Here is a 25,866-nt window from a genome sequence, read left to right on the forward strand (position 1 = left end):
ACCAAAACACTCTCTGATAATCAAACAAATCAAAGGGCAACCTAACTGGATCCACAAAAGCAAAACGTGCAGCTGCCAAAGTACTGCTGTTATCTCTGGCATGGCTGGGTCACTGAGACATTTCACAGAAACAAAAATGTATTTCCTGTGTAAACCCAATTAAAATACCTCTGGAGAAATGTTTCATGTGTTCTAAAGACCTGAAGCTAGAGCTACCCGACTGGCTTGTAAGGAATGAGAGTACTTCCCAGGGGTCGATGGAAAGCACCAAGCACCCTCTGCTGTACTCATTACAGTTAGGCTCAGCAGCAGCCTCTGACCTTGCAAATGTCTGGCAGGAGGGTGCTGTGCCCTCCCAGAGAGAGGGAGCTGCCTCCCCTGCTGGGAGCAAGCTCTGATAACATTGCAGGGCACTGCAGGATTCCACCCAGATGTCCTTCCACAACAGAAGCCACTGGCCTCTCCTGGTCCACACACAAGCTTTGGAGAAGACAGCACAGTCTGTGAAAGGTAACCTGTACCCCTGCTCCTGGGTCTGACCAAGTTCCACCTGCACACCTGGGTCTGCTTTACTTCACAGGGAGGAGGACTTTGCTGCCCATGCACAGGTCCCTGGGGACAGATGGAGACTGTGGGTCACTTGCTACACAGGTAACAAGACTTTGGTTTCCACCTCCTTAATTTTCCATTTTGATATTTTATTTTTTTCTCTCTGTTCTCCCTATTATTAGTTCATGTGCTTATACTGCAGGATCTGGCTGTTTTTCTTCCTGTTCTGGCTGGGACAAGGGAGGCGGATGGCTCCCCCAGGTTGGTGAAACATGATAAAAGCAGAGTGGGGAGAGAGGCAAGGATGAGAACTCTGTTATTTTGCTCATAACACGATGTGCCTCCTCTCTGCCCTCCAGTCCCACTGACTCATCAGCTCTATATGTACTCCCACTAGGTTTTGTAGAGAGCAGTTGCCGCTCCAGAATTTTTTGGATGAAACTGAATAAACTCTTGCTCCAGGGAAAGTTCTTCCAGCTGGAAATCTATGGTGAGTTACAAGTGGCAGCCCTGAATAACATGAAGGCTGGGGAATCACCTAAGAGATCCCAGAGTCTGTGATCTGGGTGCTGCTGCCATCTATTGATAATTGGTAACTCACCCAAGGAACCTGCAGCACATCCTCGTCGCCCTGAGCCAGCCTCTCCCGCCTCAATTTGGGCACTAACCCTGCAGAGAGGTAAAGCTAGTAACTACAGGCACAGCCCCCTCTGCCCCGTGCTGCCTCAGTGCTGGGAAAGCGGAAAGGGTGGTCTGAGGAGGAAGGACTGACATTTGGCTTCCATTCTTCCCTCTGCTGAGCCATTACAATGTCCAGCAAGGAAAACAAAGGCAACATCGCAGATAGGATATGTCCTGACCAGCATAATGACAACAGCAGTGTAGGCTGGGTAATTCCCACAAAACACACTCTCTGTGAGGGCTGAGTGAGTGCTGCAGCTATTAAAGGACTTTGGAGGGTATCTTTATTTCCTTTTTATTTAGCACCACAGTGGCATTTAAATACCATGATTCAGATTGGACAAAGGGGTTCCATTTTCTGTGGAAAACAAAAATCTTCGGAACCAAAATGAAAACCAGAAAAAGTTCACATCAGATTGTAAAAAGTATGTGATTTCACCCCAAACCTAATTAATTTCTCTTGAGATCAGTACACTCTTTTCTGGGTTATGTTTTTTTTCATTTGATTTGGAGGCAGAACTGAAAAAATCAAGTACGGAAAGGGTGTGGGCAGAAGGGATAGCATTTATGAGAGTAACTGATACTGCTGGAAAAAACAGACCAGCCTTCAGGCACAAAATGCTGTTTGTTTCTTCCAGCTCTATCAGCTGGTCTCATAAAAGCTATTCCTTCTTCTTCCAAAATTATTCCCACTTATCTTCTGAGCCTATCCTGCCTGCAGGCATCCATCTACTGAAACAGCAGTTCTAGAACTGTCCAACATATAGGCATGACAGACAAATCTAGAAATTGCACTGGCAGCTAGTTAAACCCTATCTATTTGTACAGATTCTTGTGTCTAACCCAAGACTAAAATAGTTCCTTAATCAGAGGGCAGATGATTAACAAAATACGCTGTTATTAATTCTACCATCATCAAGAGCTGAGCACAGCCAGTCCCTGCCTTGTCTCTTGTTGGCTCCCCCATAGGCTTCACAGCACGCAGAGAGAAGCAGCAAACCTGATCAATATGTAAAAGTGCCCACCCAAAACAGATCTGTGACCTCATCCTGTGAGCAGAGCGAGCAGCAGATTATCCCAACTTGATGATTTTTAGAAACAGATGGGTTTAATAGCCCATAACTCTTTTCTAGAGATCAAAATCAGGGAGGGAGAAATGTAGGTGATGCTTCAGAGAAACTCTCCTAATAGCACTTCAAAGTGGCAATGGCACAAGCTTCTGGACACAAGGAAACAGGCATTGAAGTGAACATTATGCGTGTGAGCTTGAGTGATGCCGAGCTGCCTCATGCAGTCCTACACATGCCAGCACAGTGTCACCAGCTCCTTAGCAGCACTTGTCACTGGAGAGCACCCAACCCACACGGAGACGAGCTGCATGAGAGGACCTCAGCACCAGTCTGCCCCAGGACTTGCCTTGAGTTTCACATCCCACATCTCTTTCCCTTTTTCTGCAGATCCTTATTCTGGCCCTGTTCTGCTGGATGAGCAATTGGCCTCTCGCTGTGGCTATGTGCTGTCAGAGGACGTGTGGGGCAATCCCGTGCTCCGCGCCTCGGTGCTCGGCTGTCACGTGGCCAATGAGGTAAGGCCCAGACACGGGCTTGGAAGCAGCTCAGGCAGTGCATCTTCTCCAAAAACACAAAACTGAGATAGTATATGGCATTCTAATGGCATGTTTGAAAATACTGAACTCAAGGAACTAGTGTTGGGAGTGTAGCGTGGAAATGAATAGGCAATGGCTCTCTGCTGGGAGGTTTGTTCAGTGTGACTGACATGGGATTTCCTCTCTCCATGGAATGACACTTATCCTAATGCTGCTGAGTAGCTGCCAGTTCTCAAGCATATCCTTGTAGCTGCTGATTTGCCAGAGAGTTTCTTGAAAGCCTCTCTGGAAAGAAGTAGGCATCTGCTTGAAAAAGCAGTGTTTGCAGTGTGATTCTGGCAGATCATTTCCTGGCTTAATTTGTGTGGTAATGTGCCTGTTAACACATGCCTAGGTACGTAGATCACACACGTCTGTTAGACCCAGATTTGCCTCACGTAACTTTAGCCATCTAAAAGATAATGTCTAGTCTAAACTAGTTGTTTACTCTTCCACAATAGTCAATGGAGAGAAGCAGGCATCTCCAGAAGGTGATTCACCCCTTCCAAAAATACATGTAAAAGTGTAGCCTGGATTTCTAATTTCTAAATGTGAGTTGAGATGAAATGTACCCAAAACCAGAACAAATCAGAGTAGAAACTTCATTGCTTGTCCATGTTTAGTCTGGTTGGTCCTGGAAGCCCCACAGAAAAAATATGGTAAAACTTTATAGGAAGAGTTAGCTAACAAGAATGGGGGTGTACAGTGTGCTGTGCAATGACCTGGATTTCCAGGCTGGAAATTTTTCTGTAAAGGTTTTGCCTTCTTCTGTAAAAAAATACACATCTATGTCAGACAGAAGGACAGTCTATGGCTTTGTGTGTGGCTTCTGGGGAGCCGAAGAACCAAAAGGATTTTTTTTACTGGATTTAGTCTGGTGTTAAACATTAAATAGCATTTGTAGATTAGATCTGAACTACTTAGATCAAAACAAAAGTTCCAGTACTTTCCCTGTGTCACAAAGAGGAGAAACATGAATCTCACAGTAAGGTAGGTCAGGTCTGCCCTTGACCAGCTGCTCCTTTACAGAGTGGCAAGAACAGAGCTGAGATGGGGTCTGGGGGAAAGGCTGTGAGTGCTGAGGCAATGTCCCTGGCTCAGTAAGATCCTGCATGCAAACCATTTCAGACAGAGTGGTATGTTGTAGGAGCTGTGACTGCAGTTGTCAAGCTGTTCTCATCACCATAAAACACTCTCAGAAACAGGACACTGGGCTGCCTGGTCCCATGCAGCCACTGCTGGAACCTTCCACACCAGCTGCTGAATTGCCAGTTTTTCTTCCCAGGCAGATGAGCTGTTTTCACTGACTGTGAACATCAAAGTCTCCTCATTTTCAAGCATGAGGGCAGCTGTCACCTACACCTACCCTATGTACTGCTCCTATGCATCCTGGGCTTCAAGAGAAATTGTGTGTGAAGAAAACTACATGGAGGTAAAAACCTTCCCACTGAAGGCAAGGCTACATCCAAGCATCCTGCCAGGCACAGCAACATCCACAAATTCCTGTCAAAAGTTGATTGTACCCCATGTACCAGGCATAATAGCAACCTGCTGATATTTAGCAGAGTGTGTAACTGTAGATCTGATTAGTAACAATTTACATGCCATAAATATTTTGTATGCAGTGAAACTCAGTTAACTGTACAGATGAAGTAAGGCAAACCTCTGCAAGCAAATCAACAGAGAGGCTCAAGGCCAAACTCTTAAGCTCATGAGAGTCCCTCTTGGTCATAAAGTGCTGCAGCAGTGAGAATGTCATCCTCATATCTGCAATAATAAAACCTAGAGTTTGCAGAGCTGCATCTCTGCTGAATCACACAACTCACAGAACATGACTGTGAGACAGGAGCTGACTCCTGCCAGGGGGTGCAATTGGGCTGCTCAGCCTGCTGCCATCACCTACACACCAGTGCAGAAATGAGGCAGCAAACAATCCAAATCTCATTGCTTTCTGTGCATGCTTGCAACAGGCAGGAGAAAGAAAACACACTTCTCCTGTCAGAACTCAAGGCTGTGCAGTCATGTCTGAGTGTTGCAACACAATTAAACCATGGTACAGGTGTCTTCTGACTGTCCTGTTTCCTTGCCTCACTCTGCAGCACATGTGGGAAGGATTTACACCACAGCACCTACCTTAGGTACTGGGGATCCTGCATTTTCAGGTGTTCAGCCTGCATGGGAAGAGAGAACCAGTCCTGTTAATACCAATAGCCTGCTTTCCTACAACTCCAGTGGAGAGACCCAGGCCAACTAACTTTCACTTTAAGGCCACAAAAATTACTGCAATCAAGAACCTCCATGGAAACACTTTAATTGCCTCCAATGAATGCAAACTGCTAAATCCTGATAGATACTGTTCCCCATGCCTGTAATAATACTGAAGATCTGTTTGCTCCCATTGCTCCCAAAGAATCTCCTGTGTCCCCAGGTGTCAGTGAAGACTGATGTCCCAGCAGTTTCAAATGACTACACCGTAGCATGGATGTCAGCACTGCCAGAGGTATGAAGGGGAGTCTTTCCTAACAGTTCCTAGCCTGCCTCTTCTCTCTGCTCCTATGAGTCATTCTTGGGGCATAGCTCCATCTCTGACAAAAAAGGGAGATGACAAATTTGCCGTCAAGTACTGAAAACCTCTCAAGTATTTTTAGACCTCTAGACTGCAAAAAGACATTTAGGTGGGAGAACAGAGTCATACACTTGTTCCATTAGTGGAAACTGAGCTCAAGACAAACAAAGGTAGGTGGTTCTTCACACAATGGGTAGTGAAACTGTCAAACTCATCACCAAAAGATGTTGTGGCTGCTAAAACCTTACTTGATCCCAAGGAAAGTCTGGAAAAGTTGACTGAAGAGAAATCCAATAAGACATACAAAATACAAAGAAGGTACAGATAGCTCAGGAGTCACTGAGATGAAAAATATTTGAGGCTGGAAAGAACGAGTGGGAAATGATGACAGGAGCATCTATCTTATGAGGAAAAGCTGAGGGAGTTGGGCCCATTTAGACTGGGAAAGACTAGGAGAGGATCTTAGCACACAAGTATCTGAAGGAAGGGCGTGAAGAGGATGGAGACAGGCTCTCCTCAGTGGTGCCCAGCAGTAGGACAAGAGACCAGACAGAAACTGATCCACTGGAAGTTCCACCTGAATGTGAGGAAGAATGAAACAGATTGCCCACAGAAGGTGTGGAATCTCATCTGGAGAAACTCAAAAGCTGCCTGGACACCATCCTGAGTACCACACTCGTGGGGAACCTGCTTAAGCAGGGAGGTTGGACTAGATGGCCTCCAGTGGCTCCTTCCAACATTAACCATTCTGTGATTCTGTCAAATACATATGCTTGTCCCACATTTCTCATGTCTTACTTGCTCCCGATGCCCATTTTCCTTTTGACTGTGTTCCATATGGCCATCACTGCAGGGGACTCTGTTCTAGGCCAGTACAGGCATTGCTCTCCTCTTATCTTTGACACAGTATGGCTACACAATATAAATGGTAGTCTATCATTTGGCCTCTGGCCTGCTCCAGCAATCAATAGACATGGGGACAATCAGTTTCTTAACAGCACAGATATTTTGTCAACAGTGGATTTGTTCATGGCCACCTGTCTACGCTTCTTCCAGGACTGCTAGAAGAGTATCTCTAAAGATGCCTTAAAAAGCTCTAGAATTCCTTATCTTTATATACTCATATATATATATATATATATATACACACACACACACACACACACATACATATCTCAAGGGTATTACTTGCCTGAGATGAGCTCCTAGTATCATTCCAGTTACTCCCACTTCTAACAGGAAAACAGGCACCACAGTATCACTACTCAGCTTTTTAAGACACTTTGGTAAACGTAGAACTGATATAGCTCATCTCTCTCTTGCAGACTCAAAATGTTGCATACCAGCAATGGCAACTGATGTTTGTTTCTCCATCAGGGAGAAAGAGAATAACAGTAAGTGATGCAGTAAAACTGGGCTACAGCTTCAATAACAGCCTGTCCCGAGTGTACCTGCGAGCGCCCTACCACAGCAACGAGTCTGACGTCAGCGTGGTGAGTTGCTGATCCCAGCCAGACACAAAGCTCTGCTGTTCCCACTGCCTCTCCAGAGCATCAGCTCTCTTTTTCTGCCTGGGCTCAAACAGGTCAGTGGTGTAAATATGAACATGATCACTTCCACTTCCATGTACAGGCAGCGGTGGCTGCTTTTGCTGATTGACACAACTGTCTCCTGTCCTGTTGGTAAGGATCTCTTCCTTCTTCACTAAAAATAACCACTGAAGGAGGTAGTAGAAAACACAGTCTTCCCATTCTCACTAAGAAAAGAGGTTTACAAGCTTCCCTCAGAGCAACATGAGCTATGAGTCTGTGGCTTTAGTCCTGGACAAACACAGTCCCTGCTGTGACACTACATTACTTGTGTTCCCAGTGCAGTGTCATGTCTCTGGTTTCTCAAATCCCCACATTAGATGCAGGGAACTGGAAACAAGAAAAACTGCTATAGAAGAGCCAGGGATCCTCCCCTGGACTAATTCCACAGCCTTGGCTCTTCTTTTTCATACTATTCCATGCAAGGCATGCAGCTCTGCATCCTTGAAACTCACATAATCCTTTTCTCTGAAGAGGCAGGACTAGCCTGGCTTTTTGCAGAGAAGTGGTGGCTGCACCTGGCTCTCACAGCCATTAATAATCTCATAAAGATTATTAATGTGAACAAGTGATGAGGAAGCACAAGGTTTTAAGTTGATGAGACCTTGAAGCCAATATTTCAAGAAGGTCCAAACAGGTAACTCTCTGCCCTCTTCCTTTTGCCAGTAAGCCCTGGGACAACAGAGCAGGTAGCTGGGAGCACAGCTGCCAGTTCTTCTGAATAAATTAATGATTCACCTGAAACTGGTGATTCAGGTCTGCTTCTAGTGCCAGGGTCTCTGTGACAAAATAGCCATCCTTTGGCTAATATCCTACAAGGTGTTGCATCAGTGACAGCTGTGGAGATATCCTAGTGAAATGGAATCAGGGAAAGGCAGAGATGGGACTGAGTGGTAACCCCAATTGCCCCCTCTCTGGAACTGTCTATGTAACTCCACAGATGGCATCAGCTTCACCGATACCACACTGACATGGACTGTGCCAAGAGTGATCCCCACACTAGTGGTCCAGGAATCCACCTTCCTGTCTAAAAGCATTGTAATGGGAGTGGATGATCAAGTCATAGTGAATCCAGAGGAGATGAACTACTTACTGGAGTACAACGAGACACACATCAGAATAACCATCCCTACTGGAGCAGAAGGGGGCAAGCTAGAGGTTAGTACAACCCTGTCACACACAAATACATTTGAGGGCCTGTACTACAGATGTTTCCAAATCTTGATAAATCCAAATACCGATTAACTGCTGCTTAAAATTTGCAGAGACAAAAAATATTTGAAGATCTAGATGCTTTTTCTCTGTTTTGAAAGCACTTACTCAGAAACTAGGAATTAATAATGACAAAACATGGTAGAAGCAAGAGGCTGCCTTTTGTTAATAATCTATAATTCATACTAATACATTAAGAGTGAAGGAATTTCTCGACATTGGAATTTAATTGTCCATATTGTTTGATAATGAAACTAGTCCTGGTAAACTTCTGGCCTGGCTCAATGAGTAATTTCCTGCCAGTTTCCAAGATAGCATGGTTTAGCAAGGGACAGGTTCTCTGCATGTTGTTAGGGTGCAGTCACCTGCTTTGAACACAGTTTATTCCTCATCAATATATAATTTACAGATTCAGAGGCAACGTCAAAAGGAATGTTCAGTAGACCAGAAGAGAATAGTTTGGGCTGGAATGTACTTTTAAAGACAATTTACTCCAGACTCCACTGCCATGGGCAGAAACATCTTTCACTAGATCAGGCTGCTCAAAACTCCACCAAACTTGAACACCTAGAAAGGAGTTGGCAATATTCCTACAAGATGGCATCTTGTAGGAATATTGCCAATGTACTTATCACCTTCAGGAGTTCCCTACTTGTGTAACAGACAGAACAAGAGACATGACTGGTAGTCCAGGGATGGTAAAAAAAAAAAAAAAAAAAAGTGGTGACATGCTAAAGTTAATGAGGACACCTCTGAAAACCTGATACTTCCTTATTAAGGATATCAGCAGTATCTGAGCCACACATGAACCACACTAATGGGCCAAGCTACCAAACAAACAAGCAAAGTCTCCTAGCAAAATCCATCCCAGGCTGTACTAGAATTCCATTTGCTCTTCCTAGTGTGAGAATTTTAACCACATTCAGTCATCTCTTCATTAAGCTACTGAGAATTATGACTTAATCACACATTTTACCTCCTAGAGCTCCATATCTGGTGGTGTATATGGAGTCACTTACTGCATTGACCTGTTTCTGGAGCACACGTGGACGGATGCAGACTGGCAAACCACGAAGTATACAGTCATCAAATCCATCACCACACCTTTCATGCCACAAATACCAACTGTTATCAACAGTAAGTCATTCCTCTCATGGACCCTTACCAATCTTCAGCTGTGCTATACACTGCTCCACCCAACCTGCGCCACACATCTACATTCACCAGAATATTCTCAACTCCCACTTACAATTTTCTAGGCAAAGTCAAGATTCAAGTATTGTATTCAAACAAACAAACAAAAAAAAACAAAATACCAAAAAACCTTTAGTCATAACTTATAAGTTGCTGATTAAAATGTAAACATTCATTTCATGTTAGTGCCTGGGTTTTTCCAGTGAGCACTGGATTAAAGATGTCGTGATGTGCAGTTATCACACTGGGAAGAACTGTCTGAGAACAGCATTCATTGATGGTATTTTCTCTCCCAAACTGCCTGCATTTGATACCTTGGGAGCATACTGAAATCATTGTACCGCCCAGTGCCGCAGTCATGGTTTTTAAATGTTATTTTCCAATGCATTAAGGCACTAATGATACTTGGAATTGTCTGGATAAGCGATATAAAAAGAAAAAGGAGCCTCTTACCATACATTATGATATTTTTTCAAATTTTATGCGGCTGAACTAGATTCTAGATTTCTTTAAAGGTATCACACATCATAGTGCACCTCTAGAAAGTCACTGAACCCACTTTCTATAAAGTTCTATGTATTTGTTAATCCCCTGCAGCTTGAAGCAATTCTCATGTACTCAGAGTATTTCAGATCTGACTAGAACACAAACACTCATTAATCAGAGCCATTAAAGAGATGGCTGTTGGCTAAGTTTCCTGGAATTTGAATGGGAGGCCACCCCAACCGTCCTCCTTATTTGATCCACATCAGCAGTAATTTGATGCTCTCTCCCTGCAGACACTGTGCCAGAGGAAAGGCTATTTAATGTTGCATTTGGACACTTTCTTCCTGATGTCTCTCTGGTGGCAATCACAGTAGGAAATGTGCCATTTTCCCTGAGGGAAGCACAGCACCACGGCTTCAAGATTTATGAAACTCCCTTTTCTAATGGAACAAAAGCATTTATCCTGGAAGTTTCTTTTGATGACCCATATGTTCTGAGAGAGGTAGGATACAGCAGGTCACTTCAGCAGCAGAGTGGAGGAGGTGGGGCAGTCCCTTTACAGAGCATGGTCCAGCTTTTATTAACCAACAACAGTTCCTTGCTGGTTAATAAAAGCTCATAAAGGTCATAAAGGTGTCAATGAGTCTGAGATCATTTGAGTTAAGATTAGAGGCTTTTATGTCCCCACCTTGCTCTCCATAGATCTCTAGGAGATCAGTATCAAGCGTAATTAGATGGGATGAAATGTTACTTCCTGTAGTGCCTGTCAGCATGGATAATGTCTGAGTGCACACCCAGCAGGAAGAGGTTTGTCAAGTCTGTATTAGATGCTGCCCTTTGAAACAGGAGAGTCTTATAAAAATAAATCAATTATTGCAATGCTGGCAAACACCAGTTTCAAAAATCCAGTAACTCCTGAAGCCACTGTGTGACTGCTGGCACAGGCCATGACCCATGTGAGCATGCTACGGGCAGGCTCAGGGTACTCTAAATGTAATTTTGTTAAGCTTCAAACCATTTGTAATCTAAATATTTGTAAAAGGTATATACTCACAGAGGGATTTCAACCTCTCATTTCAGTGGGAGGATGTATAACTGCAAGTCCTCTACCACTATTTCAACCAAACCACACAGGGCTGTGATGCTGTTACAAGGAACAACATTGTGAACGCGCAGGATTTACACAAATAGTTTTCAGGCTGCAGTCAAACCACAGTCAAATTGCATTAAGAATCAAAGGCAGAAAAGAAAAATCCAGAAGTATTTCCTTCAGGTTGAACAGCAGGTTTTGCTTTGGGAGCACTTTCAGTAAAGGAAAAGAGGATGTTGAGAGGGATCTCTCACAGCATGTCCTCACACCTTCTGTTCAACCGATTACTTACTCTCCTGGTTTCAGCCCACATTCTGAGTAAAGAAGAATAAGGATTTGGACCTGGATCTCCCTCCCATTGGGCTACAGAGGAACCACCACTGTGTTCACTTCTGTCTTCATTTTCTGAAAAGGCACAACATTCTCCACATTTATGTTTGGCTGAAAGAGCTGTTGAATCCAGGCCAGATTTCTGAATAGCTTTAGGCCAGCTGAAGTGATGCTTTTGGAGCCTGAGCTATTTGCAGGGGAGAGGAGGGTGTTGGAATAATTATTTAGTGTTGTTCAGAATATACATGCCTGCCTATTCTGAAAGCTGCTGCAGCCTTACGCTTCTGTCTCTTTCAGTATGTGAATAGAAATGAAACAAAATACACTCTCCTGGTCAACTACACCCTGAGCGTGGGTCCGGAGATGACGCTCTACTATCATTCAGCAGAGGTGGAGTGTGTGATTGCTGATATTGGTAAGCTTTCCCCTGACAGTAACTGGTTTGCATCAACAGCATGGCTGTCATTGAATTCAGTGAGAGCATCAGAGTGAGTGCTTTGGGGAAAACCCCACCCCTCCACAGCTCATTGTTGGTTACAGCCAAGTTGCTGCTCCACTGATGGCAGCTCTTCTGCATACTGGCAAGACAGTCTGCCCTCGAGACACTGAGAGCAATAAAACAAGTGTGCAGAAGAAGTTGGCTTGCAAACTCAGTGAACAAGATGCCTCAGAACATGAACATACATCTACTGGCAAAACTTTCAGACATTGCTACAAGTTTCAGTGTGTCCTCAAACACAATTCTGCCTCCGCATCCAGGGCAGAACTTAACTGACTCAAAAACATTGCTCTAATCTCCAAAGACAGAATTTCTATAAGGAGAAATCATCCACTAAGAGCTGTACTTAGCAGGTTACTAAAACAGTCAGGAGGTCTGTTTGGTATTTTCTCAAATTTATTCGATTTTTGCATACCACAAAGATAACAGTCTCCTCACTGTTTTATCTCTGAAATAGCTCTTGTTCAGCTCACAGAAGGGTGATCAAAAATGTATTTACATAAATAGCTCAACTTGCCTTATTGAAACAGGGCACAGTCCTGGAAGGAAGCTGGCAGGCCACTGCTGAAGCAGGACTCCCCATCCCACCAGATGTCAGCTGGAACACCCCCAACAACACAGCCAAGCCCTGCAGACGATGCCAGCATGCACATAACAGGCTGCTGGGGTTTCTCACCTGTGACAGAAATCCCTGCCTGGGCCAAGACTCACCACTCAAACCTTCCTTCATTGCTAACTCTTCATCCCACCTTCTTCCCACAGACATTCCAGAAGCAGCTGGTTCCTGTGATGAAGAAAACCTGTATCTGACCCTGCCCACTTCTGGCTTGCACCAGTACTGGGACTTGTACCTTGGTAACAAGCTCCTGAACCGGCACCTTGCCCTCACCAATGGGTACCTTGCAGCCACCAACTCCACACACCTGATCTTGCAAATACCTCTGTTTGCTGGGGGACTCATCTATGAGGTACAGGAGCTGTTTAGCAGTGCCTTTTCTAAAGCACATAGGATTGTTTGCTCCCACAGAGTCCTACAGTCGCAGCCTGTAGTGCTGTGGTATTGCACATGCTGGAAAACCTCCAGAGGGAAGGACTCTGAGACAGAGCAGGTAGGATAAGAGTCATCAGACATGGATTCTGATGGTGATGCCATGTATTGTGCAATCTGCAGTCCCCACTTGTCTCTAAAAGATATGCACCAAGTCTTCAAAACCAAACTCCTCAGTGTTTTTAGTAAGATGAGGCAAAATGTCCCATCTGCACTGAGCCAGAAACAATATTTCAATATAGCTTTTATGAAAGAAGCTCTTTCAAAGGAAATTTTGCCGAAATTTTAAGACATGGCAGGGGAAAATTGATGCTGTAATAATTTGAACTATTCTACAATAATCAGCCCAAATTTATCTCTGTGACAGTGACTGATAAATTCATACAAGAAAACTTGTAGTTCTGCCCCAATGTTTCTTTAGGCTTGAGCCTTCACACTGATTTAACTCTTGTGACTTGTTAGTATTCAAGTGGCACAAGCCATGGAGCAGAGCTTGGTACATGTGGATAATGTACAGGATATAACAGATCTCTTCCATCTCCTCCTTCACAGGAAGTGTCCTTTCAGAAAATTAAAGCAAGGTTTGATGTTGCCCTAAGGAAAGTGAGAACTATGGAGACCTTACAGATGTTCTCCATTAGCTGCAGTTTTAATTCTTCAGCATTTATAAGTAAGTTGTGCAACTGATCAATCAATAAAAAGATGTGATTCTCTCTTGAGCTCACAACCAACTCTCTGCCTTTCTCAGTATGCCACCCAGATGGCACCATAATGGTATCTGCCCAAATGAAGACAGTTCCTGCCATTGACATGAGTAAAACCAACCTAAGGGACAGCTCCTGCAAGCCTAAGGAGTATAATGAAGCCCATGCCTTCTTCAAGTTCCATGTCACCACCTGTGGCACTTCAGTAAGGGTAAGTCCATGGCCAGAGCAGATACATCTGCTGGAACTCTCTGCCTCTCCTGCATTTTCTCCTTTGGTTCCCTGCCCCAGCTCCTGAGAAAAGTCAATTTACAATGAGCTTCCCATATGCACAGTTTGAAGGTGACCACATTATATATGAGAATGAAATCTCTTATGAGAAAGAGACTCTTCCAGGACAGAGCACACCAACAATCACAAGAGATCCAGACTACAGGTAGGAGCTGCTGCTGCTCACTGACACTGCTTACTTCTGTACAGCTGCTGGGAAATAGATGTGAACACAAAAATTGCTGTTTCTTCCATTCTAGACTAACAGTTTTGTGCTACTACCAAGCAAAAGAGACCCTAATGCTCGGTGCCTTCTCCAGGGACTTGGCCACATCCCCTCCCTTTGGCTCTGGGACAATGTTCCCACATTCAAATACTGCAGGTGTGCATTTCTCTTCCTCCATTTTTAAACCTCTCTGACTCTTTCAGTCCTAAGTTCCCTTGTTAAGACGTACTTACTTTCACCTAAAGAACCTCACTAACATTTCCTTCTCTGCAGCTTACAGAAGGGTAAGACAAGCTCTGAATGTAGTTTCAAGAGTGTCCAAAGGTAAATCTCCTCCTATGGAAATCAGATCATTTTAATTTCCAAGTATGTTTTAGTTTAAATAATATTAAACAACAAAATCCCCTGACATTTTCTTGAGATGAATCCTTCATGGAGTTCTATGGGCCCAGCATGGCAATACTCAAACAACCCATGGAGCCTGTGTTTCTTGAGGTGGAGCTGAAAGATGAGAGCCCCAGTGTCGAGTTGTACCTGGAAAACTGCTGGGTTGCCACATCTCCAGACTTCAACAGCACCCCAAGATGGAACATCACTGTGGATGGGCAAGTAGTATTAAATGTCCAATGAACTCATCAGCAAAGCCCTAATTTCTACTTATATCTGTTGATCTTTCCTCTCAAATAGGTGTGAGATTAATGGCAGTGAGTTTGCTGCAGAGTTCTGTCTGGTGCCTGTTAGCCCCAGGGTGAGACACCCTCCTCACTTTAAAAGGCTGGCAGTAAGGACCCTGGCACAGCAACTGGAACAGGTAGGATTGAGTGAAAGGCTCACCTCCCACACATGGACCCTACCCTGGAAGTCTGGATGATGATCTTAGTCATGTGGTTTAGCTGGAGCTAAAGGAGCTTGAAGTTAGACTTGATGATCCATATGGGTCCCTTCTAACCTGAGATATTCTGTGACACTATGCTTCGAGAAATAGATTTAGGCACCTCACAGACTTAATTAGGCACCTCACATTCAACTCAAATACCCTGACTGGTATGCAGCTTTAATTCAGTTAACTTCTTAAATCTCCTCTGCCACCTAGCTGACTTGAGATTGGACAGGTTGGAGTAAACAAAAGAATATTGTATGTAAATATGATTTTTATATGGTGGTTCTGGCTTTGAGTAGGATCAGATTCATATCACTTACACTCAAAATGTCTAGAGCAGAAAAATTAACTTATATGGCCCAATATCCACATGAAATTCAGCTCTGTTGTCTCCCATCTGTCCTAGCCAGTCATCCATCTCCTCAGGTGTCAGAGAAGCAGAGGCATGTGGGTTTGGTCTGAAAGTTTGAGATCCTGTTCCCCTCTAAGGACTAAAAAGAGCAGAGAAAAACCCGGGACAGTCACCTGAGGGTACTTTGCTCCAGCTGAGTGAACTGCCTGTCCTGACATGTACTGATACCAGCCATGGTGTGTTTGCCCGGCCTGGACAGCTCAAGCAACTGCATCATTATTTACTCAGCCTTTCATAGGCACCTCAACTCTGGAACTTGCCAGAAATGACCTTGATGCAATTCTGGCTTGTGCTGCTTCCTAAGTGCAGCTGCAGCAGGCACCAGATTGAGTTTCTGTCTAGTTTTGATACACTGCAGCACGAGAGGTTTTAACTTCTCCTGTCTCAGCCTCTCAGTTACCAAACTGCCTGAGGGCTTCCTTGACACCAACTTTAAATTCAAGGCACGTTCAGCTAGAAGATGCCACATGGAGGTGTTCAGAGAAGCATAAGTCTAATCAGCTGTAGTTTCTACAATAGGCAAAGACAAAATAATGCTCTGCAAAGTGGGATTTGATATGGATCAAGTTGCATTTTTTCTTCTTCTCAGGTGTATGTGCACTGTTTGGTGGCAGCGTGCTCTCCTACCAACACACAACCTGGCAGCACCTGCAGAGGACAGTGCAGCTCAAGCAGGGAGAGGAAGGGTAGGTTGTGGAGGGGGAAAAGAGGGTGCATTGCAATGCACCCCTGACCTGAAGTTTCTCAGAGATTTAGGAGCTCTGACTTTGGCATCTGAAATGCCTTGAGCATGGACTATGAACAATGATGTCACCTTTAAGCATATATATATATATTCTTTAAAAACTACACAAACACATTGTGTATCGTTCTCAGGCTTTCCAGGTCGCCCTTCTGACAGTCTCCAGGGCTATGTACTTGCTGGACCAGTATGGATTGTTGCTTCCCATCGAAGATGACACACATAAACTGAATTGGGTAAGAACACCAGGCCCTGTGTAGTCACCCCAAGAGGTCACCATGCTTTGTGACACAAGCAATGCAGAGCCTGTCCTTGAGGACCTCAAAATAAAAGTTCTGGGACAAGAACAGGGAATGGACATGGTTTGCAGTCCCATGGTCTCAGCTTGAGCCCATGAGAGAGGGCAGAAGGAGAGCTAGCTCCCTGCCAAGCCAAACACAGCTGGTGTGCCTCTGGAGCAGATGCCAGCAGCAGAGCAGGGCATGCTGGACTCGGGCCATAGCAGGCAGTTTTGGAGCCAGGTATTATTTCAACAAGTTTTCAACAGGACTGCCCCCAGTCTGAGAGAAAACAGATCCAAAATTTTAGAAACAAACACTAAGGCACTAAGGCACTCTGCCATATTCCAAATGCTTTTGAATGGTTCAAATCCTTCAAAGAGTAGGATTTCTCCTATAGCTTCATCCACCCTTGGACGACCAGAGCTGCTGAGCTGTCTGCTCCAGCATCACTCCTCACTTCAGCCTCTGTGTGTCTCCAACAGCACCTGAAGGCTCTGCTGTGCTGGCTGCTTTCCAAATGGTGCCACGGGACACAGGAGCTACTGCTTCCAGGAACCACCAGAACTATTTGTATGAAGTTTAAAGACCAGATGGTGGGACAGCACTGAAAAGTTCTTGAGTCTGCTAACAGCATCAGTAAATCTTGCAACCTGTTGCCTCTCTGAAGTGGCTACAGAAGAAAACTTAGCAGAAAATGACCCAAGGCTGCAAAATAACACTTTGTGTCTCTTCCAGATGCTCAAATATGGACATGCAGATCACTAAAATTATTCCAGCCCTGATTATGGCTGCTTCTTGTAATACTTCATAAAGTGACTGCCAATCCTCCCATCTGAATGTAAAGTGCAAACCTGAAAAGTCAAATAAAAATACAGCAGAGCAATGTAAGCACAAAACATGTCCTTGCTAATGTGCAACAGCAACCATCTGCTGTACCAACACTGGCTTCAAAGAGCCAAGCAGTCACTGCCAGCACCCCTCCAGCATGCAAGACTAGAGCACACGCTTCCTCCCACTAATGCAGAGCTTTGTCTGTATTTGATGTCTGTATGACATCACCCTGACCTTCCTGGAAATCTGTCAGTTCCTCAATTTCCTCTCACCCACCCCTGTATAGAAAAAGCTAACTCTACAAAATGTGAGCAGATGGATACTGTAGTATGGGCAAAAATGACACCTGGTATTTTTTGTTTCTGTGCACACAGAAAGCTTGCTTTTTTCTTTTTTTTTTAAATTCATATTATTTTTTAGAGACCAAGTACAAACCTGCCACATGACTAACCACCTGTAATCACCCTCAGGATGTGCCTACAGTGTACCTGCAGGTGTGGCTGCAGCACATGTAGATGTTCAACAGCAGTGCAGAGGGGGCAGATGGCACACTCGTGCTGACAGCACACTCATGTGTGCTCTCCAGAGGGTTTCCCAGCTCCTGCAGCCCCTGCCTTCCCAGCCTGGCTGGTCAGTGCAAACACGTGGGCCACTTTCCAAAAGCTGCAGTCCTGCCTGAGATGATTGCTGAATAAATGCCCTCTTCAAGCTGGACCTGCTGAAGGACTAAGATCTGTGAAAAGGAATGAGAGGGTGTTGTGATCCCCAGGACCCCCCAGCAGCTGCCTGGGTGCTGCCTTCCTCAGCTGCATGAGCAGTGCACTCTGCTGTCCACAGCCCACACTGCAGAGCCCAGCAAGTTACTGCATGTGCCAGGAGAGCACACTCCCTGTCTTTAACAACAGCAGCAAATTCATAAGTTTAGAATAACTTTCTGTTAATATGAAAAGCAGTCCTCTAGAAATTTGTAGACTGGGATGAAGGGAACATAATAATGACCAAATGCTAGCTCTTCTCAGCAGTCTCAGACCACATAGGTGAGCATCAGGTCTGGTCTGGTGTAACTAAGGTTCACTTTGTCTTGCAGCTTTGCAGAGTATATTTAGATAAACTTGTCTGCAGTAAGTGGGCTGTCCCAGATCCTCCCCTTTTGTCCTGGAAAACCAGGAAGACGTCCAGCAACATTCCATACCCTTCCCCCACCACCTGACAGATGAAGAGACTTTTCCACAAACATTGGAAGGGAGATGGAAAAGAAGAGGCAGATTTGCATTCCCATTTCAACAGGGATTTCAGGTTTCCCCCTTCCCAAAGATAAGCCAGAGCAATTCCAATCCTTGGTCTCTTTCTCCTACTTTGGTTGTTATTCATGGTGTAGATGTTGATTTTCACACCAAATCTCATGCTGTGTTAGGGTTAGGCATTCCCTGTTTACCTTTGATAGTGTCTTTCCCAAGGTATGATTTAGCCACTCTATTGCACAGGTGTACTGCTCTGCACCTCCATTCTCCTGGGATAATGCCTACCTCTCAGGTGTTGCAGAGGGAACTTCAGCACCTAACTCCTGTTCTAGATTGAAGTTTTCAGGCCTGTGGGCTTAAATGGTTCCTTGGATTAGCTTTCAGAAACCCCTCTGGTCATACCACTGTAGTTGAACAAGCCTTCATTATTCATCCAAAGTGGAGAAAAGGAATTGTTATTTTTAATGCACAGACAGAGGCACACCAGAGTCCCCATGCTGGGGAGACCCCAGCCTGGAAAGCACTGATCAGCCTTTTCCATAGCAACAGAGTTAGGTTGAAACTTACTGTTGTGAACCGGGGCACAGCTGGACCAGCTGTTCCTTGCTGGGAGACAAGGATGTTCTTCAGGCCCATTTCACATGCTCCTTGTACAACACAAACATGAGTGATAAAAGAACTGATCACCATGAGCTGTAGGAAGCAATGCTCTGGACTGCACCCAATCCCTCCCTGCTCATGCACTAAAGGGATCCTACAAGGGGAATCCTGGAAATAATCTTGGGAAACAGACCAGTGTTCAGCTCAAATGGTCACAACATGCTGCAAGTGGGGCCTCCAACTTGACCAGATCTCTCAGCAAACTGTTTTCATTCAAAGCAACCAGACCTTCCATTCTGCATGAAAGCCACTGCCTGGGGTCAAATCTGTTTCACTGATCCAGCCTATGCCTCTGTTAAAAGGATGAGACAGACAGATCTGCTGACATAAAAGAATTTTGGATATTATCCTCCCACCAGCAATCTTCAGTTTTGAACATTGTTTTTGCTCTTCTGAATCCCTCCCCACCTGACAGGCATCAGAGAGCATGACCTGCATAGCTGAGCTTGACTGAGAGGTGTTCAATCCCCACAAAAGTGGAATAGTGCACCTTTCTCTCCTCACTCACTTTTAACAAGGTTACCTACTAGATGAGAAGTGCACAGTGCAGCCCTCACTTGTAACAGCCCAAGAGTTTCAGGCTTTCCATGCTGACCAAACCTCCCTTGCTTACCCAGAAGGCAGGCATCTGGAAGAGGGACTTATTCTGGCTACTTGACAACCAAACCCTTTGGCCTCAACGTGCCGCAGCTTTCTATTTGGAAAGGCTCTCCTTGTTCCCCATGCTACACTCACACATGCATGAAACCCTTCTCACACTGCTCAGGGCCCTGCTAACCTTGGCATTCTGTCAGCTTTTCCCACCTTTCTGCAAAAGCAAGGGAAATGCCGTGCAACACTGATAGTTGTGTGACAACTCCTCCTCCCATGTTTCAGTAGGACAAAGGGAGTCCTAGGGAAAAGCACAGGATGATGATGTTACTCTTTGCCGCCTTCTGTAAGGCAGTGATGTTATTCTTTGAGACTGTAACGTGTTATGGAATTCACAGGGTTTTTCCTAAGTTTAGAGGTAAATCATCAGGTGAGAACAGTTACTCATTGCCAAATTAACCCTGCCTACAGGGAACAAGCCAAGCAGAGGGGCTGCCAGTGATGGCTGTGGAAGGAAAGTCAAGGGTTTAGGAGAGTAGGTTTATAGGTAGGAAACCTTGGGAAAGCAGCTGAGAATTATTCACGTCTGAAATATTTCTGGCCAGAGTAAAGAGAGTCACAGTGCATTAGAAGCAACCATCTGTTTGACTTACTGGTGCAAATCCATGACTTTGACAAGGGCAGTGGAACAGGCAAGACTGACCCAGGAGCTCCACAGAGGTGTGGAATTCTCATGCAGAGACAACCCCTAAAGCCCAGTGAAGGTATAAAGCTACAGCACCTCACATTGCAAAGCATCCAAAGCACATAACCCTGCTCCTTTTACAGGCTGAGAGGTTGCCTGAATTTCACAAAACATTACATGAAAGAATTTTATTACTCTCCATTAGGCTTTTAATTCTTAAACTTTTATAAAAGGAAACTTTGCAGGACAAGAGGAGTTACTACATACATCCTTCTCTTCAAGTTTTTGGGGTTTTTTAATACACTTTATATACTGAACATTATGCCCTGTGGTGTGGAATATCCCTTTGGTCAGTTTGGATCACCTGTCCGAGCTGTGTCTCCTCCCACATTCCCAGGCATCCCCAACTTCCTCCCCAGCATGGCAGTACAAAAATCAGAAAAGGCCTTGGCTCTGTGTGAGCCCTGCTCAGCAACAAAAACATTTCCATATTATCAACATGTGTTCAGCATAAATGCAAAAACACAGCCCCATACCAGCCACTGTGAAGAAAACTAACTACCCCAGCTGAAACCAGCAGATCTATTTAATAATTTCAGGCTGAAAACCTGAAAGCCAGAGAACTAAGTGACTTGTGTGCATGTGAAAGAAGAAAATGTGAAAACCCTACTGGCCAAAATTACCTTGAAAGAATTCCAGATTAAGCTAAAATGCATGATGACAGTTCATCCTTTCACAGGAGAGACAAGGAAATACTGTGGAGAATTGGCAATTGCTCCCCAGCCCTGTGTAGTATTTCTGTGCCAGCAATTGCATGAGAAGTAATTAAGCAACATTCACAAAACAACACAAGCTGGAATATTATCTCTAGCATCTTTGTTTTCTAAATACTTGTTCACTGTTAATAGTTTGATCTATATCCTGTCATTTTAAGTGTTCTGTGCAGAATCACGTCTGTGATCTCTCTTCTCACAGTAAAACTTCCTAAGTCACATCCAATTGTTCATTGCTGCTTTTTTAATTGTCTTGGCAAGGTCAGTCAGGAACATGTTTAGTTCTAGCTCACCTTCTCACCATCAGTCAAGAGTTGGTAGGATTTCTCAATTTTTAAGACTGAGGTGGCATGAAGTGTATCAAGTCATTGAATTATCTGTGTTGTTTTAGAGACAGAACACCAAGATAAATGGTAGCAAAGCATGTGCTTAATAATACATCAAGTCCAAAATTAAGACTTCTGAGGGGGAAAAAATGCTCATTGCCTATTTCTCAAACTGTGAATGGTCACATCCTGGTATTACATATCTTATTTCTGTAACTTCAAAAGGCTAGAGTCAAGTGTCAAGAGCATGAGAGGTAAATGCAGCATTTTCTCAGCCCTGTTTCAAACTTGCTCATTGTGGCTGCTGCAGTTTCATCCCCACACTGAAAGTGATCTTGGTGAGGCTGCTGGGAAGGATATCCAGAGGCTCCAGTCTACTCTCACCACTCACCCCAGTGGTCCCACCATCTTCAGTGAGCCCTGTGCTTCTGCAGGCTTCTGGCTCATCCACAGGGGAACTCACCCTAAGAAGCAGGAATGTCACTGGCCTAATTTAAAAAACAAAATCCTAATGCTCATGTCAGCAGAGAGTATTTATTTTATTAGAACTTGTGTTGCTATGAACTTGCAAGTGTTCCTTACTGATGATTTACAGATTTCAGTAATGGTCCCTCCTACCATGTGAGAAATGAAGCTGCCTGGGTGTTCACAGCCAGCTCCATCAGATGGATTTCACACTGTATTCTTCAGGGAATTGATCTCCTTAATAAGGAAGAGAAAGCCACAATTCCTCCTGTGAATATTTTCTATGGTAAACTCTGCAGACAATCACGAGATAAAAAGTACATGTTCATTTTTATTTTCAATTAATCTGGCCAATACATTTATTATAGAATTACTAAGTATTTCTGTACAAAATCTGTACATGCGTCTCACAGAGATCAACATTACACCTTCCCTCAAGAATAAAAATCCAAATCCAGGTTACTTTGCATTCATAATCAATTTTTAACTTATTTACCTAAGAATGAAGTTCTTCAGCAGGTCATAACAGATGTAAATGATCTTGTGTTTCATCCATCAATGACAAAACTCACATGTTTAGCAGAATATTTTCACATCACATCGCAACCTGAATTTCAATAACCCCGCTTCTCTTTTTCTTCTTTGTCAAGAATAGCCTGTTTTAGACTCAATGCAGCATCTTCAAATTGGGGGTTTAACTCTAATACTTTCCTGAAATCTTTCATGGCCTCATCAAAGTCTCCTGTTCCAAAAAAGAAAAAAAAAATAAAAGTAAAATTATCCTTATGTAACTGCTCATGCTCACAAACATCTGAAAACTCAAGAACACCTCCAATACTCTCACCCACAAAGCAGCAGCTACTTCCTGAACCCACTGCGTTTGGATTGTCCACAGGCACAACTGGGAGTCAAGGCATTTCACATCAAGAATGGACTCAAATACACTTACGGCTCAGTTCAGCCAGTTTATTGGCAAGAGGAGGAGACAAAAGGCCCACACCAATAATGAGGCTGCCTTAAAGCTGGCACAAAGGCACAGAGCTTCCAGCTGGTGCCCATGGCCCAGCTCCATTCTCCAGTGCCTCGACCTCTGCAATGGCCAAGCCCTAACAGAAGGCACAGGGCTGTCATTTTGGGATGGCATCCCCAAAAACGGGACAGGAAATTCGCCAGAGGTGGCCAGCAGCCCACTGGAAGTCGATAAAGCTGTGCTACAGGTGCTTGGGAGATGTTTTATCTCAGATTTAATGGCAGTGTTTGGAACTGGCTTGTTTTACCCCAGTGCAAATTTTTCCACAAGTCAACTACACCGCTCCTCCCATTCTCCACGGAACAGCATCGCTTTGAATGACTCAGCAGCACAGTCTGCAAGAGGGTTGTGAGCGCACACAGGGGGCAGGCAGCGGCTGCAGACGCTGTCCCTGCTGTCACTGCGTGTGGCGCCGGCCCTGCAGCGATGCCGGCCCTCGTCCCGCCCGTGCCGGGCAGGCGCCCCCGCCCGTGACCCGGGGCTGCCGTGCCCTGCCGTGCCCGGCTCCTACCCAGCCGGTAGCGCACCAGCCCGCGGTTGTAGTAGGGCACCTCGAAGCCGGGCTGGCACTCGATGGCGGCCGTGAAGTCCTGCACAGCGGCGGCGAACTCCACGCGCAGGTACCGCACCTGCCCGCGGTCATTGAGCGCCGTGGCGAGGTCGCTGCGGGCACTGCGGGGACAGAGGGAGCGGCGTTAGCGGGGCGGGGCCCGGTCCGGCCCGGCGTGCCCGCCCCGCTCCCGGCCCTGGCGTTACCCCGCGGGACTGAGGGCGATGAAGCGGCTGAAGAGCTCCTCGGCCGCCGAGAGCCGCCGCGCCCGCAGCTCCGCCCGCGCCGCCGCCAGCAGCGCCGCCGCCTCCCCCGCCATCGCGCTGACGTCACGCGGGGCGGGCGCGCCGTAACGTCACGGGCACGCCGGCGCACGCGGCCACGTGAGAGACGGTGTCGGGCCGGGGAGAGCTGCCCGCAGAGCACAGCAATACCGCAATGGTGACAGTAACAACAGCGGGGCCGCGGAGAGCTGCCCTCAGAGCACAGCTGTACCGCAGTGGTGACAGTAACAACAGCGGGGCCGCGGAAAGACGGTGCTGGGCCGGGGAGAGCTGCCCGCAGAGCACAGCAGTACCGCAATGGTGACAGTAACAACAGCGGGGCCGCGGAGCCCTCTGCTTCTCTGCTCCGCTCTCCCGAGAGCCCACCGGCAGTACAGCGTCCAGCTCGGGGCCGCAGCGCAGGCACGACGTGGAGCTGCTGGAGCGAGGCCAGAGGAGACCAAGAGGATCAGAGAGCTGGAGCACCTCTCGGGAGACAGATTGGGAGAGCTGGGGTTGTCCGGCCTGGAGAGGATTTGGTGGAGACTTCAGAGCACCTTCCAGTACCTAAAGGGGCTCTAAGAGAACTGGAGAGGGACTGTTTACAAGGGCATAAAGGGATAGGAGAAGGGAGAATGGCTTTAAGATGGAGAGAAGGTTTAGGTTAAACATAAGGAAGAAATTCTTTACTGTGAGGGTGGTGAGACTCTGGAACAGGTTGCCCAGAGAAGCTGTGGATGCCCCATCCCTGGAAATACACAAGAACAGGTTGGAAGGGCTTTGTGCTACCTGGTCTAGTGGAAGGTGTTGCGGCCCTTGTCAGCAGATTTAAAGCAAGATGGTCTTTAAGGTCCCTTCCAACCCAGGCCGTTCTACTACTCTGTGATTCTATGGAGATGGGGTTTATCCTTACCTGGCCTAAGCTTAGGTGAGGGACAGCACAGAAGAGCTCCTCTGCTGTCCTCTCAGAAACGTGCCAAGGCACAATGTGAACATCACAGCTCACAGCTCTTGTCAGGCAGCCAGGTGCTGGCCCTGGGCAGAGCTCACCCCGTGCATCAAGGCCCTGCAGCACTGCCAGAGCACAAATCAGCAGTAAGGTGGGACAGCAAGACATCGTTCCTTGGACCTTTGTGTGTCACAAGGGTGACACTTCAGCTCCTGTAATCTGTTCACCACATGCAGGCTGCTTTCTCAAGCTACATGAAAAGTGCCAGGTTCCAGGTTGCAAATTCATGGAGGTTTCCTTAAGCTGTTGAAGATGACATCACCCAAGCTCAGGAACCCCACTGACACAGTGACTGCTGAGTGTTTTCAAGCCCTTTATTTTATGGTGGGTTTAAATACACTTGGCAAAAGAAACCAGCACTAATGTATGCATATACTGGTATCATCACTCTAGTAACTTTAAACAGTAGTAAAAAAAACATATATGGTAATATTATCAAAATTATTGTGATGTTATTTCAACTCAGGAATCACTTCCCTCAAAAAACTGAATTTTGAGAAAACACAGTAATTTCCTATGGAATTAGACAAAAAAATTGAACCTGCTCAGTGTAGAACATATTGATATGAGCCTACATTCAACTCACATAGTTTTGAAACTAGGCTCAATCTACAATTCAAAAAGAATGCTTTTACCTTCAATCTTTTTTTAAAAGTGTAGCAAAAAAAGGAATCTATTTACATGGTAATTTCTTCAGCTAAATGGAAGCAGTAAAGGTTTCTCTTACTGGTTTTCTGTTTTGGTTTTGTGGTTTTTTTTTTAATGTTTCTTTAATAGCAGCACTAACTGTTACAATACAGTACCTGAGTTGTATTTCAAAAGATAGTAACATTTTAGAGGCTGTTCTTAGCAGTCATAAATGCAGATACAGAGTCTTTATCCTCAGCTTACTGTGCTGTGGCACAGAGGACAGGCGTTATAATGGCCTGCTTCTTTGGCTTTCATGCAATGCTTACACACACTGCACATCCAGAATTGATATTCCAGGATAGGGGCTCCTGTTGCAACACATACAGGAAGTTTACCATCTCCACTATA

General features: G+C 45.3%; 3 protein-coding genes across 5 annotated transcripts in view; 1 reads left to right on the forward strand and 2 right to left on the reverse strand.

The window, feature by feature from the left end:
* Positions 1 to 261: 261 nt before the first annotated feature.
* LOC132325852 (uncharacterized) lies at positions 262 to 17,498 on the forward strand. Of its 2 annotated transcripts, XM_059843406.1 has the most exons (24): positions 262 to 510; positions 581 to 651; positions 752 to 810; positions 947 to 1,039; positions 2,688 to 2,815; positions 4,161 to 4,307; positions 5,304 to 5,375; positions 6,767 to 6,934; positions 7,027 to 7,123; positions 7,971 to 8,188; positions 9,226 to 9,379; positions 10,216 to 10,424; positions 11,640 to 11,757; positions 12,604 to 12,809; positions 13,442 to 13,559; positions 13,638 to 13,804; positions 13,929 to 14,029; positions 14,124 to 14,245; positions 14,363 to 14,413; positions 14,511 to 14,694; positions 14,777 to 14,900; positions 15,971 to 16,067; positions 16,258 to 16,359; positions 16,887 to 17,498. In XM_059843406.1, the coding sequence occupies exons 2-23, from the start codon at positions 623 to 625 to the stop codon at positions 16,338 to 16,340; spliced, it is 2,745 nt and encodes a 914-aa protein (XP_059699389.1). In that variant the 5' UTR covers positions 262 to 510; positions 581 to 622; the 3' UTR covers positions 16,341 to 16,359; positions 16,887 to 17,498. The 2 variants fall into 2 exon arrangements, with proteins under 2 accessions (XP_059699389.1, XP_059699388.1); XM_059843405.1 differs by having other exon boundaries at positions 262 to 651.
* A 4,533-nt stretch (positions 17,499 to 22,031) lies between these two features.
* On the reverse strand, positions 22,032 to 24,986 carry TTC32 (tetratricopeptide repeat domain 32). 2 transcript variants are annotated; one of them, XR_009485977.1, is made up of 4 exons: positions 23,763 to 24,986; positions 23,518 to 23,678; positions 22,473 to 22,718; positions 22,032 to 22,269 (listed from the first exon to the last, which is right to left on the reverse strand). XR_009485977.1 is itself a non-coding variant. In XM_059842930.1 (3 exons), the coding sequence occupies exons 1-3, from the start codon at positions 23,873 to 23,875 to the stop codon at positions 22,591 to 22,593; spliced, it is 402 nt and encodes a 133-aa protein (XP_059698913.1). In that variant the 5' UTR covers positions 23,876 to 24,986; the 3' UTR covers positions 22,288 to 22,590. The 2 variants fall into 2 exon arrangements, 1 of the variants encoding a protein (XP_059698913.1); XM_059842930.1 differs by lacking the exon at positions 22,032 to 22,269 and having other exon boundaries at positions 22,288 to 22,718.
* Positions 24,987 to 25,128: 142 nt separating this feature from the next.
* The window catches only part of WDR35 (WD repeat domain 35), a 42,713-nt gene continuing 41,975 nt past the window's right edge, over positions 25,129 to 25,866 (reverse strand). Inside the window, exon 27 of the mRNA XM_059842929.1 lies at positions 25,129 to 25,861. Coding sequence (XP_059698912.1) covers positions 25,711 to 25,861 — 151 coding nt within the window. The 3' untranslated portion in view covers positions 25,129 to 25,710. The remainder of the gene's footprint in view (positions 25,862 to 25,866) is intronic.

Source organism: Haemorhous mexicanus, chromosome 3 (genome assembly GCF_027477595.1).
Source record: "Haemorhous mexicanus isolate bHaeMex1 chromosome 3, bHaeMex1.pri, whole genome shotgun sequence".
Taxonomy (NCBI): domain Eukaryota; kingdom Metazoa; phylum Chordata; class Aves; order Passeriformes; family Fringillidae; genus Haemorhous; species Haemorhous mexicanus.